This window comes from Pygocentrus nattereri, chromosome 5 (assembly GCF_015220715.1).
Source record: "Pygocentrus nattereri isolate fPygNat1 chromosome 5, fPygNat1.pri, whole genome shotgun sequence".
NCBI classification, from domain to species: Eukaryota; Metazoa; Chordata; class Actinopteri; order Characiformes; family Serrasalmidae; genus Pygocentrus; species Pygocentrus nattereri.
This window is the reverse complement of record NC_051215.1, coordinates 35,269,319-35,291,108: the sequence shown is the minus strand read 5'-3', so window position 1 is coordinate 35,291,108 and position 21,790 is coordinate 35,269,319. Positions and strand designations below refer to the sequence as shown.

Here is a 21,790-nt window from a genome sequence, read left to right as displayed (position 1 = left end):
TTTGACCTCTGAAGTAAGAGTTATTTTTAGCCTATAGATCAGTGGCTTGGCTGGGCTTCTAATACGTGCACAACATAGGCATGCTAGGTACTGGAGTAACAGACCATTGATGAATGAAAATGTGAAAACCAATAAAACAATTCTGAATTCTGTCAAACTGATGAGGCTGAGGGAAGTAATGCTGTGATGCTGTACACTAGATAACACAACAAATAACATTAAACACTAGCTTTAAGATGGTATGTGCCTTTAAGTGATTTTAATATTGTCAGTAAGCGTTCAGACCATAGCATTTTTAAACTGTACTGTGGATATGTGACTCGAGTGCTGGTGTTCTTAATAGAACAGAATGCAGCTGGTATACAGTCCATAGGCACTGGTTATGGTCTACTATACTTTCAGACATGACTACAAAATGTGCATTATATAGGGAATATTGTGCAGCTGCGCCGCTACAAACTGTGCATCCTTATTGAACAGTTTACCTGCTATTTTCTGTGCATGTTGCCATAGAAACAAGCTGAACGAGTTCCGGCACAAATGAACACTTTGCTGTGTGGAGGAGTGCTGTTCCGATTCACCTTTTATTTACCAATGTATAGATAAATAAATTGCAAATAACCCACTTATTTAACACATTCACACAGTAATTCAAAATTGAGTGTGCTTTTTTTTTGTACAAGCATGTACAAACCCCAAACAGCACACGGAGTAAGCCTGGCACAATCAACAACGTCTCAATCATGTCACAAATTTAAGGTAACATTGAGAAAACCATTCAAACTTCACCACAGAAATACATTCTTCTTCAAAACAAGAGACTGAACTGATAAAACCAATTGGTCTAAAAAGTGAATTGAGACCACCAGCAGGTTTTCTGTTTTTTTGTCTATGCCGACACTCAGTTGACCTTTAGAATTGTGTAAGGTTATGAACAGGGAAGATCACAATCAACTTTGGTATGCCATAAAGATAGGACATTCTTCATTACATTCCACTTTATCTGTGTAACTCGTGGTTTTGATGTTTATGTGGTATGCTATTAAGCCAATGGCCTTCAGTTTGGCATTAGGGAGGGCAGGGGAGGGAATGGATGAACTTAAAGTGCTTTAAAATATCAGCTGATGCTGCATATTTCCCTCTGTTCCACATACTGGATTTTAACATTTCTACATAATGCTAGTGTATTGTTCCGAGCTATGCATTTACAGATCTAGTGATTCATTCACTGAATTAATAAATCAGCTGGAATTCAGATGAACTGATCAACATTAAGCTTCTCACGGCATCTTCCTACTACGGTTAGGTTAAAAAAAAAAGCCTCCATCTACTAATCTGCATCTTGCTATGATCAAAAAGTAAGTACAAGGAGCAACGACAAGTCTTGACTAAACCAGCAAGTAACTATAATATAGTCACAAGTGTGCCATCTGAGCATTTTTAGCACCACATTAGACATGTCGTCACCCACAAACACACCCACCATCCCACGCAGCAGCAAATAAATCCGGGTGTTAATTTATGAATCCAGTGCTGCTCGTTCACTTCGCTAAAATAAAGACTGTTCTGCATTCATTAAAGGTAACAGACAGACAGAACAGGTAACAGTTAGATATCTAAAACAATAATAAAGTATTTTTAGGGGCTGAAATAAATTTTAAAACAAAGTGCATCTACATTTTCTTAATAAAACTGAATGTTTTCAAACAAAACTGCTTCTGAATTGGATTCCTAACCATTGGCTTAAACATGAAGACTAATTTGGACCAAAAGGCTTTAAAGCCACATATTTACACCCTTCACAGGTGGAGTGAATGAGCAGTGACGTTGCAGTATGAATTCATTTAGTATCACTTCATTACATCAGGATCAGTGTAAACACAATTTGGGCATGAGTAAGAGGAATGCTTATTCTACATAGGCATCAAAGCCACCTCTCACTGACTGAACTAAACACATCACAAGTCTGCATGCTGAGTTATTGTCATAAACAGGAACTGGGTCGCAACTGTCTAGTATGAGAGTCAAAACAAACCATCCTCAGATTACCTCAAATTGATTGTAACCATGGAGACAGCATCACCATGATAACAGCATGACTCACATGAATAGAAAGCGCACAGAGTTGTTGGAGGGAACTTCATTTGAAAATCTGTTTCAGAACCAGAAGTGGGCTCGAGTCGTGTCTAATTTTGTAACAGTTCCCAAGAAGCAGTGGGTTAATTTGACATGTCGTGGGCAGTGTTGGAAAACCAGCTTGGCTACCGTAAGTACTGCAAAGTGAGGGTGAACTCAAACCACCTTCACACTTATTGGCACTGGAAAAATATAACACATTTGTATGATACCATTGCGTGGGTCTGGGAGACTTTACAAAACAAATGATCAAAGTTAAACAATTATTAAAGTGTCATTGTGTTGGCTAAGAGTAGGCGGGAGCATGAATTTGACAGAGGACAGACATGAACAACCCAGTCCCCAGTTATTACACATTTAGCGTGGAGAATCATCATTTTGTTTTTTTTCTCTCTCGGGAACTGGCTTCAGGAAAAAGGAACTGGGTCCAGAAAAAGAGAGTCCTTCAACCTGACTGCCTGACTGCCCAACACAGACAACTGCATCAGACAACACTTTATAATGATTGAATACAATCATGACCAACAGATTAATGGCCAGTTAACTCAATTGGCCTTTTCTTTCTCTCGTCCTTTTCACTACAATGTCTATCACTTCATCTCTACCTCAAACTATTTTTCTGCCTTTTTGTCTTCCTATTACTAAACTGCTATATTATCAAGGTCTTCTTTTGAATGTGGACAAGTTATTTTAGGTCTGATGTCTACGCCAAATGTGACCCCATTTTCTTTGCTACTGGTAAACTCCTTTCACAATGAGTGCCCTGCAGAGCATCTGGAACACAGTTGATGTCAGCGCTCGATAGAGAACTGTCACTGCTTTAGTTGTTATTGGGTTGAATGTCACTTAGATCTATTGATCACATTTGCAGCCTTAAGAAGCAGTCAGTAAAAGACAGCATCAATAAGCCTGAGAGCAAAATCTCAGACTGCGCACCAGTGCTTGACCGACAAGAAAATTATACTGATATTAAGAGGTCAAAAATTCTAATGACCAGTCATATTAGTTGATTAGTCATTTTAGATTTTATACTATTATTTTCCATTAAACAGGACTTTACTGAGATATGACTGCCAGTTCTCAATTTTGACATTTCTAAATCTCAACAAAACAACAAAAATATCTTAAATAATACAAATATTGCAACAATGGGGCACAGCTACCATTCCTTATTTGCAGTTTTAGTTTCTTTTTTTGTCAGTTTTCATTTGATTTTTGATAACTTAAAAAAACATATCAAAACACAGGATGCTCCCTCATCAGTCTTGAGTGCAAATTTATGCCACATTACTGGCCACGGCATGCACTGATCACCCCAGGCCTTGTGCTTCTGATGAATATTTAAACACATGAAGCTGACACTGCTGCTCCGTTTTTCATGACCAACAAGCAACATCACCCTGCAGTGTCTCAGAAGCAAAAGCAGACTGATGACAAAGGAAAAGCATGATTGTCAGGGCTGGTGAGAGGCTAGTTACTAAGAGCTGAAGTGTTAATCTGATCAAACTGCAGCATGACTCACTGACCGCCAGGAGAACGTTCCTATGACCTCAGCGGGAAGTGGGGACAGAGCCCTAATATCAGTTACCATGACAACTCTGACCATTTAAGCATGGAAAAAGGGGGCATTAAGATTTTTAGGTGATTTTTAATAGCCCGTCACCCTCTCCCACTCCTGTGCAGAATGTTCTAGAATGCCCCTGTCTGCTTTGATCACTGTCTTGCCCAAAAATAAAACAGACACACACACATATCCACACACCATGTTCCCAGAAGGCTTTGAGACACACTTTCTTCCTAACAATGACAACCAGTAGAGAAGACAAGAAAAGCCTTCAGTCTTTTCATTACTCCTCCACTGTCTTGTTGGTAGACTGGAAAACGGGCCTTATAACAAACACCTCAGCTGACATCACGCTGAAACTGCATTACATGGTATATACACAGAAGACAGCTTGGGTGTTGATTTTGAGAATTGATTTTCTCCAACTAATCTCTTTCTAACAGACCTCATGGCCTGCGTGCTCCACTCCGACACCACTCTTCGTGGGAACCAAAAACTTCCCAAATGCCTCCCACACAGCATTTTCCATATCTGCTATGGATGTCTGCATTTTGTCTGCATGAGCTTAAAAAAAATGAAAACTAAAGCCTGAACACAAGAATCACAGGGAACGATGAGACCAAAAGACTTCAACCTATCTTTGACTCAGGTTAGCTTTCATATTTGGGTCAGAGTAGCTGGAACGACATCTTGGTGTGTGAGAGATCTCGAGACTCAGTCCAGAAAATGAAATCCACAGAGTTCAAATACGGACTGTCTGTTTTGTGTAACACATGTGGCTGTACACTGCCACACTAGTGAGGTGGGTTATGGAAGTCACTATGTAGGTACTTCTGTAGTCTGGTGTTGTATCTATACTGAGTAAAGACTGCATCTGAACCTCCTCCCAGTTACGAGAAGCTCCACACAGGCAAATGGTCCGTCAGGAAGCAGGTTTTTTTCTTTTTTTTTGGCAGCAAAACAGGGTTTAGCACCACACCACATCAATCAACAACACAAGTTGAGCTATGAAAAGGAGAAACTTCTAGAAGCACAGAAGCACATTATGAAGACGGAATTGCAACAATAACACTTGAATGCCGTGTACGTTTGTTTGCCTGCAGACACATGTATTGAACAAAACTGCTGTTTTCAGGTACAACTATGAGTGTGATAACCAAACAAAATCAAAAGCAGCAACTGCAGTGCATGTACAGGTAAGAGTTCTACTGTCCAGGGCAAAGTTTCTTATATACAAACTAGTTTTTTTTGTTTGTGACCAAGTCCACAGCACTGTGCATGTCCTTTACTGTCATAACATAAACTAGGCACAAAACTTTTTCAAAGCACTTCTTCCAGCTAAATAATTCCAACATTCTGCACCACTTCTCCTCACTCTCAGTATTCCCACTCGTCTGTCTTCATGTCCAGGTAGCTGAGGATGTTCTGAGCATATTTAACTGCTTGTTTACGTGCAGTTTTGGTTCCCTGGTCCCCCTGAGGGTCCACAGCATCCAGAGCCAGCAGCTGTTTGGTAAGCAACTCCTCAAGCACCATGTAGCTCTTGTCAGCTCTCTTACCGTCAAAGCCTAGCACTTGGGCCTGCAAGTCGGACAAGCTGGCCAGAACACGCCACACAGCCGCATGAGGCGGAGGTTCATCTGGGCCAGGTTCACGGCGCCCGAGGGCTTCCCGGAGGTCCAGGTAGGTGATGACAGCCTGGATCTCTAGCACAGCCCTTCGCCGTGCCTCCCTGATACAGGGGTTCCGCCCTGTGTCTACTTCGTCCAGATGAGTTAAAAGACTCTGCAGCTCTGCCCCCTGCCCTGCCACACCTTGCCGGAGGACCTCCCCACGCAGCACAGAGACGCGCCCTCGGATAGCCTCAATCTCACGGATGGAGTCGTTCTGGGCCAAGTCATACCTGCAAGTAAAAATGAAAATATTAGCACACATAACCAAAAAGATCCTTCTACAAATATTTGTAATATTTAAATGTTTTAAACAGTGGCTACATCAAACTGATCCAAATTAATATGATGAACCTAAACTTAAGCTGTGCAAAACCATTTTTCCACCATACATCTACTGTACTGTACTGCAGATGTACAGAGCAAGTTATTGCCCAAAATGTACACTTTAACAATGAAACACATTTCATGTGAAAACACTACACTCTAAACGCAGTTAACAGAGAAAGCACACCTCAGTTCTAAACTTCATGCAGCCTTCAAAACATGAAGTACCTTGTTATCTGGCAAGGACCTGTAACTAAACTGGTCTATGAATACTGCGACCTTCCCACTGGAGAATCTCAGGGGTTCAGGGCTTCCCTCACACAGCTTAGTATAAATAATGGGAGAAACCATTTTGAACAAGGCTACTTCATTTAACTGCATTTCAGGACCTCTGTAAGATACTTGTGCTCTCTTTACACAAAGTCATAAACATACTGAGCGTGTCTAAAGTAGCTCAGCATGTCTGGCACTGCTGATAGTGCTACACACTGAAGTTGTTCAACCAATTCTCTTTGTGCAGAATACCTTATTGTCTCTGTGAATAAATGTATTCCTCAGTCACCACAGAGTTTAGGGACAGTTTACTGCAAACAGTTCAAGCATAGTGGTGTATTAAACCTGCATTAAAGAATTCAGCAATTCTCAAAACTTTTTTGAAGAGCAAAGCAATATAATACATACAATAAATCATTTTAATGATTATATATATATAATACATGTATAAATATATGTTAAATTTGGAGAAAATTAAGTGTTTGTGGTGCTCTTATGAAGAGCTCTTTTTGAGGTAGCTTTCAAGCCTGCTCAAGCCTGTGCTGGCTGCTAGTAACAGAATCCTATTTTTTGGATAACTGATTGAACAATAACCATAGGAAATAGTTAAACCAGGTTATGGGGTGGGGGTGGAGGGCGTGATGAGTATTATATGTCTATAAGCACATCTGCTGAACATCACTGATGATATGATATGAGGCAGATGTACTTACAGAGATACTACTACTAATTTTAATAACAACTGCATTTTTCTTTATTGGCTTTTTTAAACCCTGAAAGTGGAAGCAAGAACAAACAAAACTTAAGCTTTATCAAACAAAATCATGTAATAAAACACACAGTTAAGGAAAAGTTGTGGTTGAAGCATCAGGGACTTTTCAGAGACAAAGTTGCAGAGATACTAAAGTTGATATACTACACACTAGAAATGTAAATAATAATTCCAAAGCAGACTCCATTTCTGTCTTAATTTAGACTCTGGTTTTAAAATCCACTAGCCCTATTTCCCCATACTCTCTAGCTGCCTTAGAATGTGTGTGCATGTTACCTGAAAGTGTCATCACCCTCCCCTTCCAGGTCGATGTGTTTGAGTAGACCATTGATCTCCTCCACCACTTGTTTCCTGTAGTTCCTGACCGCTGTGTTACTGGACACATCCAGAGCATCAAGTTCCACCAGCAGCTCAGTAAGGACACGTGCTAAGTGGGCACAACTGTCACGTCCACTCAACCCCATCAGCAGAGCCACCAGTTGGCAGCGGGCACCACTTACCTGTAAAACATCATTCAATCAGTCTTTGCTTATCCAGTCCAATGTTTATGTCCCTAAATGACCTTTTTAAATTTAATTTCAACCAATTTCACATGTGGTTCTTGATCAAATAGAAATCTGAGGTGTGTCAATGTAACTGTAATGAGAACACTCAAGTTTAACTACTGCAATTTTTCCCCCACTATACACAGTCATCATCATCCTGTGTCACAAGTGGACAAGTGAATCATGCATGTGGTATTACTGACTTAGAAATATGCAAAAGTGGATCTTCAGGGGAGAGGTTTGTTCATAGTAATGACAGATGCTTGTTACAAACACAAATATGAACCATCTAGGCAGAATGCAGGGGTACACATTGCTTATGCTTGGTTCTCCTGACCACAACATTTTGCATTTTGGTCCTTTAAAATACTGTGGGCCGAACGGCCCCTGCCCTTTGAGATTTTTTGCATTTCTTTTTACTTTACTATTCTTTTAACAAACCTGCTTGGTCAGATACAGAATTAACTGCATCAAAACAGATTTGGTCAGAATTAATTTACAGTAACCACTAAGATAGCTAATGTGATGGTGTGGTGATCATGGTGGTCCCCCCTGCTAAGCTATCCTACTGGCTGAAATTTGTTAAAATGGCTCTATGCTTTGTATAAAACAAGATATTCAATAAGCTGGTGTTACACAGTCACTGCAGCAGCTAAACAGCAGCTAACAATATAACCTAAATTCAATGACTTCAGGGCAGACCAGGTTGGCGGGGGCCCACCACTGTCGCCACAACATCAATGTTCTTATTTAGTTTTTAATAAACACTGCCTTTTTTCAAAGCAACACCTGACCATTTTTTGTTACCGAAGCATATACTTGTTCATTGTAAATAATTGTACATGTAATAATTATATGTCTATTGTTGTTGCCACTATTTCAAAATTGCTCTGAAGGTTTAGTAGCCAGTGAAAATCAGTGAAAATTGTGCATCCATCTTTGGAAAAATTAGGCTTGTATTCTTATTGTAGCTTTATTTCAAGGAGTAATAGTTTAAAGTAATAGTAAAACAGCTTGTTGTTTTCCCCTTACCCCCCCACATTGCTAACCTGAACCATCACTTGATTGATGCGCTGCACGGCTTCATGGGTCTCATCAGATAAAGGCAGCGCGAGTGTGTGCATGCGCACACGGCCCTCCAGCACTTCCTGTACAGCACAGACACGTGTGAGAGCTCGGTATCGAGCCTTTCTGAGAGGCACGCTCCCACCTGTCTTCACCTGGGCTAGTCGCATGGCCACATCCTGCACAGCCTCCACCAGCTCCTCACCAGTCTCAGAGGCATTCTGGGCCTGACCCTGCCGGAATGGCGCCACCACTCCAGCCAAAAGAAGGCTCTGCGCCTCCCGGCTCAGCTCCTCTATGGCTAGTCGAGATGGGTGAGTGGCATTGCCTTCCAAGTAGCGTAGCAACCCCTCCACCTCTCCTGCTGCCCGCTTTCTAGCCTGCTGCAGTTCCATCCGCCCCTCTGTCTCCACCTTAGGGAAACACACACATGCATATTCATCAACCTGGTGTAATGTATATGACCATGCTTATTGATATAGGTGGTCACACAATAGTGTTGTTGCTTTTAACACAACCTACATTACAGTGAAATAACAATTTTATGCCATTTAGTTCAATTTGCACAAAACAAAAGCGCTATGTCTTACAGCATTTGTGTTTTTAGGCTACATGTAATTCATATATCATAAATAACAGCCAAACTGTTTTATTATTGAAAAGGACCTTGGGGAAATTGTGCACTTTTACAGAGCTTTTAGCTGTAAGCCTTATTTGAGTGTGAGTGACAAACACACGATAACAACTGGCACTTAACAGGAACCTCCCACACTGCACTGCAGCACTGCTGTTTGATATTACAGGAAATTACATTCCCATGAAAATTCAGGCCTCGATTTCGGTCACACAAACCCACAAACACTACATTCTTACACAAAGCACATCAAGGCAGTGAAAGAATCTCAGACATATTTTGGAAATCCAGGTGTGAAAGTGGTGAGATTCTCTGGTTGAATATTAACATCCTTTGCATTTCACCAATGCAATCAAATCAGCTGTCTAAGGGTACAACCTCTATTACAGGGAGGCACTAACAAGAAATGTCTAGGTACATGTCGATAACCAATAATTAACACCTTGTTACCAACAGTCTCATATATATAAAGTCATATACAAAAGTTTGCACACAGCCATTTAAGTTATATGTTTTGTTGATGTCCTCTCTATGAACCCAACTTAAAAATGACAAAATTTAGTGCAAAAGTTTAACATAAAAAAAATTAAACATATAAAACAAATATGCCATAACATTTTGAGAGGCCACATTTTGTGTTTATTTATTTATTTATTTTTGAAAATTTCTCATTTCTGAAAACATCTCCCATTCAGTGAATAAACTGGAATTCTGTAGTTCTGTTAAAACCATGAAAAACATCCACAATGCTGACATTTTCACTCTGTGGCATCAGACTGCGTTTATATATGCATCAGTGTAAGTGCAAGCCAAAAAAAAAAGTGGCACAAAATTGTAATTAGCAGTTGGTTGTAATTATCGGCTGCAATTTCAATATGGGAGCTGTAATAATAATTACAATTTTCTCATTTACCGGTGAATAACGTATCAGCTGCTGATTGTGCGCTCATACTCTAAGATCATTACCATCTCAACTCCTGACCTGATCGACCTCCAGCAGTAGCTGGGTCAGCTCACGCTCCAGACGCTTGTACTCTCGGTCGCTTTGAAGGCCGCTGAAGGAGCACACTTGCTGGCCCAGCATGGCAACCTCCCTCTGCAGCTCGTCCAGGCGTACCAGGGTAGGGTGCTGGCCAGGACATGGACCCTGAGGCCCTGCGAATCCCTGGAATGGCCCTGGCATCTGTTGAGTCTGCTGCTGCTGCTGGCTGCCATGATCCATGGTCCGCTTCCCACCATCAAAGGGCTTCCCGAAAAGGCTGAGGGAGAGAAAAAGGGGAGAGAGTGAGTGTGTGAGTGAGTGGGATTCAGAGAGAGAAACAGAGGAAGACAAAAAGAAAGAGGTGGTACTACTGGGATGGGAGGCTGAGGAAAGGAGAAAGCGATGGATGAAGCAGGGTGAGACTTTTCTAGAACAACTGAGAGAAAATAGAGCAGATATACTGGGCATTCTTTCATAAAGTAGGATTTCTAAGCCTATAATTTAAGACAAAAGAAAGGACCGTTAGCTCCCCTCATACAGGACAGCCCAGACTTTGGGCTTAAGTTATCTAATAAATCCTGCTTTGTGAAATATCCAATAGCTCTTATCCTACTGTGACAAAAAACCTCAAAGAGTTACTTTCAGCACAAGGTAATATTGGTTTTGTTGCCTATATTTATATTCTGATGTGCAATGCCAACCCAGCCAGTCATGAAAGACTATAGCAAAAAAATCTGCTGAAACACCCAGAATACCAACACAAGAATGCACAAACGAAACCTCAAACATTTGGATAGATTACTTAATCAAAAAGAACACACCCTTGTCCTGTGCAATTTAACAACCTTTGCAAACAGAACAGACTGACAGAAGCTGAAACTGGACTGACAATTAGGTGCTGGTATTTATGGCATGAAATTCAGAGGGCTTGGTACCCGGATCCAGTGCCACAACTGTTATCCAGGCTTTGATCCACAGCCTTCTCTGGCCATAAGTTAAAATAACGAAGCTGTCGCACAGTCGGAGTGCATGTCTGGCCGCAAGCAGTCTAGTCAAAACATCCTAACCGGGATTTCTGGTCTTACATTACTCTCGACACGTCATGCATGCAGAATGAAGTAAACGCTTTCATACCTGAAGAGATATTAGCCTATCCTTCGACAGGAAAAACATCTTCCCTTACGGGAAGCAAGAACAAAACATTACCATACCTGCAGCTCAGTTCATTGTCTGAAGTCAGTTCACAATTTGTTCTTAAGCATATCATAGCTGCAGTACTTACAAGCCTAGCTGCAAAGGGGATATCCAGCAGGAACTAAAATGCTCTTAAAAAAACAAAAGTGCAAAGAAAACCCACAAGCAAGACAGAGTCTGTTCCCTCTCTGCAGTTTCAGAGACCTTGGAAAACATTTTATTAGCAACTGAAGGCTGTGGATATTCCACCGAGATGTGTCTGTGAGATCACAATACACAGGTCATGCTCTCAGCTCTTAAAGGGACAGCAGCTGTTTGCACCCTGGCTTGGTGCTAGGCATCCTTTCCTAGTGCAAGCAATTCTTGATTGCTGTCATTAGTAATTAAAAACACATCCCAACAATTTTGTGCACATAAACTATAGTATATACCATGTTTAAAGATAGTGTGGTTAGACTTTATCATTCTCTTATGATGAGCAGTAGGAAGGAGGGAGCATTTTTCCACCAGAGTAGGCCTCTATGGGTTAATAGTTACTTGTCTTATGTGCTTATATAACCAGGTGAAGAGAAATTCCTTCATGTGGAAGAATGTTGCTCATCCCACAGTCATTCACTGTGCATTTGGCAGTGACCGTGAAAAATAGAGCAGACACATACTAACATAGCCTGTGTGGGGCCATAAATATTTTCACCTCTAGAACGCCTTACATGATACGTATAACAGGTTTAATGTAAACACAAACATATTTTAAGAGTCAATTTCCAATATATATAACTATCTCAGATATTAAGCAAAAACAGGTACAACTGATGGCTTCGTATACTGTCTGTAATGCTAACTTCTTGGCTTCTCTCATCTGTACACAGCTGTCCCTATATAGTTCTATCACATTTAGGTAAGACAATGAGGAAGCTGAAAGGAAAGATTCAACACTTTCTGCATGCTTTTACCGAAAGTGTGAAACATAACATGAAATGACAGGATATGCTGGACACAAGTGGGGTCAGGCAGGCTGCTCAACCTGCTGTGCAGCTGTCCTTGCTCGCTCCTCTAGCAGGAGATGCCCTGATTATGCTCCCTGGCATGGGTCTGCTCCAGGATTCTGATTATGAAGTCCCTAGTGAGCATGGGCACATCACAATCTCTGGATTATGTGTTAGGGTGGAGCGAGGGAGCCAAATGCCATCCATGCCGAAACGTATTAGTGAATGCAGGAAAGAACATGACGCTGGGTGCATCATGGCATTTTGACCAAGACCAAACCACATCTGGTGAATCAGTACAGAAAGGGCCTGAAATTCTGAAATCAAGGTCCTGTAGACCACTTCAGAGACCATTTCCTGCCCGTGTGGCTCTCATTTCGGCCTGTAGCTATGAGGTAATAGGTAAGGTAAAGGATCCCCCTTTTCTGGAACAGTCCATCTTATAGAGGTATGAGGCTGATGAGGACTAGGTCAATAGTCCAGATGCTGATTTACAAAAACATCCACATGGCAAATGAAAAGATGAGCAGCCGTGCAAAAATACTGCCAGCATGTTAAATCACCATTATTTTTGCTCTACAATCATTCACATGTGCACATGAACAAGGCACAGCCTAATCCGCATTAATGCACCTCAGTAAATGCTATCTACGCCCACCAAACAACCCCTGCATTTAGCACAACACGTCTGGAGCAGAAAATAATTTTTGCCAGCACACAGGCGACGAAACGAGAAAGCATGGGTGCAGCACGCTAGACACCACCTCCACCTCCACCACCTCCAGAGATGCGCAGAATATTTCTCACCTCTTCAACACGCCGAAGACGTTCGCGCACATTTCTGAAGAGGCCCGTTTCCATAAGCAGTGCTGCTGAAGCGTTGGGCGCCTTGTGGTACTTCAGTAATCGATGACACGCTGAGTTTGCAGCCGGTCTGCATTCGGAGGGTTTAAGCAGCAGATCTGCGTTCAGCCGATCTGAGCTGCATTGGCGCCCCTCCCATCCCACGCAGCCCAGGCGCAGATAGACAGACCGGGGGAACCAATTCAGAGACCAGGAGGGAGCTGCGACTCCACACGCAGACGTACGTCTCATATATTAATATAACCGCTGTCTCTCAACCTCCCGCCTTTCCTGACACGATACTACAAGCCTCGGTCACTCGCGCCACGTCCTTCGCCTTCAAAACAACTGCGGCGCCTCACTAATCTCGTCCTTCCAGGAGACCAAGTGGTTTAATCTTTTATGTGCACGAACGTCAGTCACTAGCTAGTTGGCTAGTTAGCTCACTCGTAGCCGTGTTGTTGAAAGTGTTACAGCCAAGACGCGAACAGAGCTGGTCTTACCTCTAAATAAACGGCTGGAAAGCCGAGCGTTTTAGCTTTGAACAACTAGCATCGAGCCTTTAAAATAATCCTGTCTGGCCGCTTGGACGGACAGATGCTCTCGGTTTAGCGAGGCTTTGTGTCCCTGAAGTGCACAAACAAAGGGAGCGTTCGCCTTCACCGACTGCACAAACTGACACACAGCAAGCTACTAAACCGCCCGAGCAGGCGGCGAACCACTCCAGTAAACAAGGAACAACGCAGAGCGACATGCTTGTTAGATAAATACCCACCTGCATAACCAGCGCACAGCCATCAGAGCATCAGCGTCTGAGAAACAGCCCGGGCAGCAGTGGGATCAGCGGGACTCCCACTGATGACCAGAGGGGCAAAAACACCTGCAAGCGTTATGACCAGCACTTTAGTCCATTACCTTCTCATATCACACGACGTAAATACATTCCGTAAATATTTTTAAACGTCTTTGTTTTTACAGCTTTTACACGGTTGTCAACTTTTTATATAAATTAACTGTGTTTTCCATTCCGTCTTCAGCAGTTTCGTCACGCTGTCTACAGCTAAGTTAGAAAATCACAGTTTATTAACTATAACCCCTGTTTGCCTCGTTTTACAGTGATATGAGACTTTCTGCTTTTATCGTGGAGTCAGACTCGTGAAACATTGGTCATCCAGTTCTGTAACAACAGGAAGAGTGGAGGAAGTCCTCCCGGATGTAACGTGTGAAGGCGGACACTGTAAATCTTTACAAAAGTCTCTTCTAGGGAGGCAAACACGGTGAATATTCGTAAGGGAATATATATGAATATATATTCGTATTTTATCAGGTTAACAGTCTTTGTGACTTTATTTAACATGTAGTGCCCAATTTTGAGTATTAAAGCTATATAAATGATAAAGTATAGGGACATGAGCTTCTGACAATTCAGTGAGGCCTTTTTCATATTTGTAAAATCTCACTGCAGTCATAATAACAGACTTCATACAGCTGGAATTATTCGACCAGAAAGGTTTGGTTGGCCAATATTGATCTGATTTGAAGGGGCACTCTTTAAAATGAATAATAATAATAATAATAACCATGGCTATATCATTTGCTAACATTTCTACTTGACTCCTACAGCAGTGCCACATTCTCAAAGGTGAGACCCCTTCTGATCATGTATTTAAATATTGGAGGAGCTACAAATTCTTTAAACATGAGGGTGGGCTGTTTGAAATGTGTTTGGTGAATGTAGAAGGAAGCCAGATGTTACTGCTAGGAAGCCAAATACAACATCTGTATTTAGTAGCCTCTACATCAGTGGTACATTTGTGTGGGGGAGAGGGATTCTCAAAGGATGTGTAATGTAGTTGTGTAATGCAAGTATTGTAGTGAGAGAACACTGAGTCATAAGAAAACAGAAAGGGTACGACACTGAATTATCTCAAATGGAGGAGGTTGAGGGATACAATGCTGCAGTACAGTATTTTGCTTGATTAATAATATTAAATGCTGTTTTTAGGCCAGAAATTACCTTTAACAAGCGACATTCCCACACAACAGCGACATTTCAACTCATCTGACTCATCTCATGATCAGGGAAAGTACAGAGTTCTGAAGACTGGAATTGAGTATAAATTAAACAGACACACATTGCTCAATTAGCAGTGAATCTAAAGTCTGCAGGACACCAGCAGTGGCTTATCAAACCAACCTATGCTGTGTTATGAACTGTTCAGAACCAAAAGCGTGTTAGGTCAGGAATGGAAAAGACATTACAGTCCATTTCACAGACACTAGATGTCTGCATATAGTGTCAGTCTTGGGAACAAACTCTTGCATCTCCGAAACAGCTACTTTGCAAGAGAATGAAAAAACATAATTAAATGTCAATGTAACAATAACGTCGTTTTAATAGTTATGCTGGAGACAGAATGAACATTCTTAACTTTCAGCGTAAGTTAATTCCAAGTCATTTTGGAGCATGTCTGTATCCAAGGACAGCTGGAAATAATAATAAATAAAAACACAGATTGTAAAGATACAAGCTTTTGTTCTGAAGGCAATGATATGTTTATTCATTTGTCTGGATAAAAGGCTACATTTTTGACAATTCATCGTCTTGTTCCAAAAGCATTTTGACTACTGCCAAAGTCGCTTACGAATCGCCTCAGACTTTTATTTTAAAAGCCACCCATAATATCCTCCATTTTACACATATCAAATGAATCGCTGCTGGCTTCACTGGATGTTGTAGCTTCGCGAGTGTCGTATGGGCTTAGCTAACGCTGGGTCACCACATGGCTAAACACTGGTTACTTAATAGACATGAAATGTGAATAGTTTAAAATGAATTCAAGGACAGCAACTTGTCTGTTTTTCGGGTCTCAGCGTTGCATTCGTGGTGTAGTGGCGAGTAAGCGGCACTGCGCCAGACCTGCAGCCCAAAATGACCCAGCAGAGGTTTGTACCTACCGACCTACCAAACTAGCAAATGCCCAGTTCCCTAACTTCCAGCTAAAGAGTACAAATGCTGTATTATCCGTGCCAGCTGAGTGCGCCAGACTGAAGGAGTGAATATGTGAACGTGCGACCGCTGTAACTGAAACAGTTGTAGGTCTGTCACTGTTAGATGCCTTAGACGAGAAACATCCACTAACTAGGATTTGAAAAGGGCTATTTTGGTTTCATGAAATTGCTTTTCGTTTATTTTAATGTGCAATATAATCATCAGGCTGATCATTTTTACATGATTACTCTGTCATTCAGAAGAACTCCAAACCATTCCTTGAGTGATTTAGAAAAAATAGTGGTGAAGCTACTAATTTGTGTTTGGAAATGCATCATTGTGACTTTAATGCCAGATGGACTGGGGTGACATTTGAACTTATTGTGATTACTAATTTATTTAGCATGAACTTAAATTATTCCGATGTGTCTTTCCCATTTCCCCGGTCTGTTTTTGTGGCCTGACTTGTCCCGTTAGTTATGAATTAGCCGAATCTTTAATCTGGAGAAGTGTCAGAAGTACTTTACCCACATAATCCACTTTTACAGTCATGTTATGAGTGGTTAGGGTGTATTTATTTGCATGTAAAGGCATTTGAATGTTCTGTTTTCTTTTATCGTATTGCAAAGAAAACCAAATTCAACCCAGGGCCTACCACAAAATATGACTGGATCGGGCCGCCAGACAGGCTGTCAAACCTACGGCCAATCATTTATCACATCCCTGAGAATGAGACCCCACTGGAGAGGAAACTGAGACATCTAAGACAGGAAACGGAGGACTGGAACCATGAGTTCTGGACCCATCAGAACGTCACCTTTAGCAAGGTGAAATCTGAAACACATCTTTATCAGAGTCTGTTTTATTTTTTGACCACTAGAGAGCACTGTTAACATGTTCTGTGTATGTTTTAGTGTTAAGGTCAACCTGAAATTATTATTTTTAACCTTGTTTGCTCTGGTCACTGGTCGTAGTAAGCACAGTTCATCGTACCATACTGTTGTGATTAACCAATAATATTATTTTTTTCCCATTTTTTTTCCATTTTATATGGGCAGTCATGGGCTGGAGGTTAGGGAACCAGCCTCGTGACCGGAAGGTCGCCGGTTCGATCCACAGAGCCGACAGCGCATGACTGAGGTGTCCTTGAGCAAGACACCTAACCCCCAACTGCTCCCCGGGCACTGCGGATTGGGCTGCCCACCGCTCCGGGCAAGTGTGCTCACTGCCCCCTAGTGTGTGTGCTCACTAGAGTGTATGTGGTGCTTCACTTCACGGATGGGTTAAATGTGGAGGTGAAATTTCCCCGTTGTGGGACTAATAAGGGTCACTTAATCTAATCTTAATCTTTATTTAATCATATATTTATAGGAAAAAGAGGAATATGTACATTCACAGCTGAAGGCAAAAGGCTTGACAGAAAGAGATGAGAGAGGTAGGTGATCCCAGTTGATTTTTTTTAAACTCCTATGAATGTTACTGTACAAAAAAAACATTATTGCAACAAGTAGGGTGTGAGAAATAGTGATAAACATTGCCGAAGTGCCAAACTAGGTAGGAGTAAACTTCAGCATGCAGGGATACTATCAAATTATGCAATGCTATATAGACACACATCAGTAAGACACTGTTTGCATAGTATTTTAAAGGTGACCATAGGCCAGTTAAGCTCTTTGGGCATTTTCATATTTGCAGTGGAAGATTACCTTAAGAGCTTTATTTGTTCTGTATGATGCAAGGTTTGCTACTACAATGTTTTTCTTTTCAGGGAGAAAACGAACTTTAAACAGTGAGGAAATGGCAGTCTTCTACAAACGCTTCCTAGACAAAAACTGTATAAAACATGCAAGTTATAACAGGTGAGTACACAAACTTTCTTACTTGTGTTTAAAAAGTATAATTTATTTACTTCAACTGCAGTTATTTAATATGCAGCACAAAGATGAGCTAAAATAAAATTATTGGAGAGACAGGTTGTGGTTAAGACCGCTATATCAAGGTTGCTCTCTAGCACTATTCACGTTATCCTAAACCCTTCTTTTTTTTTTTTCTTTTTTACAGAGAATGGTATCAACGGAACTTCACCATTACACTCCTGATGGCCAGAGTAGCTCTGCACAATGTGTGGAGGACACTAACTGGTCAAGGGAGGAGTAAAAGCAAACCCACAGTGATGCCCAAATAAAGACACTGGAAATCAATTTTCTCTGTTGCAGCTGTTCACCTGATCTTTGGCAGATGACCTTCCACAGAGAGACTAACTATTACAGTTAAGAGTACTAAACAATAGGTACCTCTTTTCTCAAAATATGGTGTAACTGGTGTAATGTAACTGCTTGTAACTTGATTGTGCCATTTTGCATTGCAACTGTTTAATAACTTTATTTTGAGTGGACTTTACAGTGAACTCCTAATTAAACTCCGTCCCTGACCTAAGTCATGCAGGTGTTTTATTAATATTAGTACATTCAGATAAATGACAAGCACTTAAAGCAAGAGATGGAGAGATGGTATATCGGAGTTGATTGATAGAAAGTTAAAGATATGTGGTTTGTGTTGTTATTTTGTGTAGGGCTGTGAGAGTTATGGGGTAAGTCACAGTGGAGTAGAAGTGGTTGGCTAATGGAGACCCCCCACTGCGAATTCAGTGCTTTGTATGTGCCTTTCTGCTTCTGATAAAGAGCACTTCTTGCGGTGGTATCACAGTCTCCCCTGTGTCTTACTGTATGCCAGTGATACAGTGGTGTTGGAAGTGAAATGTCTGGAGTGAAACTGCTACAAAGAACTTCATGTCACTCAGCAGGAGAAGCAGAACCAGATAATCGGGTGTACAGCACTGCGAGGCTCCACATGGATGACAACCTCGCGGGACTCTACAGTGGAGCCAGCGTGAAAGACCCAATGACAACTGGCACAGAAGGTTTAAGGCTGGATGGTGGGGAATGGAGTGGAGTGGTTGGTGAGGCAGCGCTGTAGAGGGAAGACGCTGCCCTGCACAGTGAACCTGGGCCAGTGGGTGATCGAATGCTGGCCAAGGACGTTTATCGGTGATTGTAGTCTGTGAGTTGAGTGCAGATGGCTCACATCAAGAGGGGCACATCAAATGGCTGGAAGGCAATCATCGTTTTGTTTAGGTCATTCACCAATGGTAGAGGTGGACCCTACGTGCTTCAGCGGCACTCATGTCGGTGTCGATGTCGTGGTGGAGAGAGTGGATTGCAGCCAAGACTTGCTGTGCTGTTGGAAGATCTGGCATGTGCAGGAGGAGCTGCAGTGGCATGGACGTGACCCTGGGTGAGGAGTGCTGGCTGCTGAAGAGCGAGTGCTTCTTAGAGGCTTGGCTTTAATTGGTGGGTTGCTGTGAGGGACGGTCGACCTTTGGAGTGGGGTGGGCAGTAATGATCCACAACTCTCTGCCATGAGGTGTGGCTATGCTGATGGCCAAGCAAAGAGGCTCATGGTGTGTGCGCATCCTCTATAAAAGGGACTTAAATGTTGTACATATTGTTGTTTGTCGTTTAAAGGCATGTGATGTGTGTTGTGTATTTTGTGATGGACTGCGGGTGTTTTTACATAGTGTGAGTTGAAGTAGTTGGCTAACGATGACCTCCCCCGCGAGTACTATGGCTTCCTGTGTCTTACTTTATGCAGACACTAAAATGTTAAGTGAAGTGCTTCAGTTAATAACATCTCATACTTAAGTGTAGTATAGATTTTAAAGAAAAAGTCTGGTATTGATCAGTACTGGAACTTTCGGTCTCAGGATTGGGAAAGAAAAGTGGTATCGTGCCATCTCCAGTAAAATGATCATGTCAAACTCCACACGGTGTATTTATTTATTTATTTATTTGTTGTATTACACTGGAATACAGTACGAAACTATGTAAGAATTTAAGGAGTAAATTTAAGTGATAGACTTTGCTTTTCCATTGTAGGGTGGAGGAGCTTTGCAGGGTAGATTCACAACACCAAAGTGATGTGCATGCTCTTACCAGACCTAAACCAGGAAAGGCAAAGAACAATGTAAAATGTGCAGTGAAAGCTTTGTTCAGACCAGTGTGTACGTAGTGTTTGCGCAATCTTCAGACATTAGAAATTTGGCACTTGGAGAGAGAGCAGATGAGCAGCGCTCCTTTAGTCAGTCAGTGAGAGAAGCCTCCTCCTCCCTCCCTTCTCTCTCTGTCTGTGGTGTGGAGGAGTAGAGGTCCGCGGCAAGGCATCGCCTCACCGGCTGGGCTGCTCAGCTACAGACCGAAACTCAGACAGACAGGAGATTGCGCCTTTTAAGCAGCGTGAGAGAAATTCCTGAACAAGAATTAGGCGACGACTGGATGTTTTACAGAACGGTAAGGGTTGTTGAACGTGTTATCTGGCTAACTGAGGTAGGTTGGGTAACTACCGTGTAACTACTCTGTAATAGCAGCTTAGCTGACCGAGGTTAATGGGAGCGCCTGCCTCCCGTGTCAAATGCGAATATTGACACGGCTAGTTCACTCGTAATGTTAGCCAGGTTTACTGTATTATCGCTTCCGTTATGAGTAACCATATTAAGATATTAAAAGCGGCTTTAGCTGACAAGTACGCTGGTTGGCCGAAGTTAACACTAGCGTTAAATGAACAGCTTGGGCAATAACGAAAGCTGGCTTAGCCAGAGAAGCTACAAGATTTAGCTGGCTAGCTTAGCATGTTAGCCGCATAGCAAATTTGCTCGACTTGGACATGTTGCTGTTTGGGTTTAGCTCATGTTTCGGATGTAGAAATGGTTTCATGTGAAGCTCAGAATACCTTTCAATAGCACTGTAGAAAATATGTGTCTGGAAATTGGGGTGCAGGGAATGGAAGATACTGAACTGGCCCAACTCGTTTCAGAGATCAGGGAAGATAGTGAAGCATGTCTGGTTATTAATGCTCACTGAGAAGCTGCCTAGCTGCCTTCTGCTGTTGCCTTAGGTTTTATTTAACAAGGTAGTGAAAACACACCATTCCTTAAAATTAGCGTAAACTCTTGTGATAGTTAAGTGTCACAATTACAGTCGACTATGGTTCAGATAGCTTGTTCGGGATGTAAATATGAGGCCCGTGAAATTGCCACTATCTGGAATCCATATGTAGTGATTAATACCTTGCGAGCAAGGTTCTGCATTATTGGTGTGCAGCTTGATTGTGTTGTAACATAGCAAGGCCTTGTTAGTTTTTCATTAGTATTCAAGGAGTGGCTTTCCTCAACTGACATACCTTCGTCCTCTGCCCCTGAAAGCATTTCTGTTTTGGTCAAGATGTGTGTCCAGTTGCTAACCCAAACGGCCTCTGAAGTGGCCTTCAAATGGCAGAATTGCCATTTGTTTCCAGAGAATAGCAGTTGTGTTTCATGAATATGTATATTGTCAACATGTAAATGGATTTTCGAAAAATTACATAGCATTATTATTAGAATGTGTGCTGTCAAGCATTTGTCATATTTATACTCTGTATTCAGTTTATTTGTTTTTAAACCAAATTATGTATTTTTTGGTACAAAGGTATTTGATTTATGCTCAAATGTACGTGTTTCTCTTCTTCTTTTTTCAAGCATTGCTGAGAGAACCTTGCAACTACCAAGAACTTCTGCTTTTCTTTTACTGCATAAGAGATGGATTCATTGAGTAATATGCACTGATAAAGGAAATGTATGCACTGGTCTCAGTCTTGATACTGATTGAGCTGAAGTGACAGTGCAGTTGGGACAGGGAGAATCACAATAGCCATGTTCATTTAAATGTGGCGTCAGATTACCATAAAAATTTCCCATGAACTTTCCCCCGGGGTTG

General features: G+C 41.7%; 3 protein-coding genes across 9 annotated transcripts in view; 2 read left to right on the top strand and 1 right to left on the bottom strand.

Moving 5' to 3' along the window:
• Positions 1–565: 565 nt before the first annotated feature.
• bag5 (BCL2 associated athanogene 5) lies at positions 566–14,192 on the bottom strand. Of its 3 annotated transcripts, XM_017725017.2 has the most exons (6): positions 12,956–13,751; positions 9,969–10,245; positions 8,508–8,765; positions 8,337–8,435; positions 7,019–7,242; positions 566–5,603 (listed from the first exon to the last, which is right to left on the bottom strand). In XM_017725017.2, the coding sequence occupies exons 1-6, from the start codon at positions 12,985–12,987 to the stop codon at positions 5,078–5,080; spliced, it is 1,416 nt and encodes a 471-aa protein (XP_017580506.1). In that variant the 5' UTR covers positions 12,988–13,751; the 3' UTR covers positions 566–5,077. The 3 variants fall into 3 exon arrangements, with proteins under 3 accessions (XP_017580506.1, XP_017580498.1, XP_017580489.1); XM_017725009.2 differs by lacking the exon at positions 12,956–13,751 and adding an exon at positions 13,767–14,192 and having other exon boundaries at positions 8,337–8,765; XM_017725000.2 differs by having other exon boundaries at positions 8,337–8,765; positions 12,956–13,750.
• LOC108442175 (cytochrome c oxidase assembly factor 8) lies at positions 14,111–18,419 on the top strand (the record flags this gene model as incomplete). Its single annotated transcript, XM_017722089.1, has 6 exons — positions 14,111–14,268; positions 14,615–14,633; positions 16,613–16,810; positions 17,355–17,418; positions 17,752–17,842; positions 18,045–18,419. Coding segments are annotated over 6 exons (654 nt in total), but the record flags the coding sequence as incomplete, so codon positions are not given.
• Positions 18,420–20,104: 1,685 nt separating this feature from the next.
• Positions 20,105–21,790, top strand: part of klc1a (kinesin light chain 1a) — a 35,137-nt gene continuing 33,451 nt past the window's right edge. For 2 of the 5 annotated variants that reach the window (XM_017725038.2, XM_017725029.2), the window contains exon 1: positions 20,105–20,329. The gene's annotated coding sequence lies outside the window, so the exon portion shown is untranslated. The remainder of the gene's footprint in view (positions 20,330–21,790) is intronic. The other 3 variants (XM_017725044.2, XM_037538730.1, XM_017725051.2) reach the window with 3 other exon arrangements.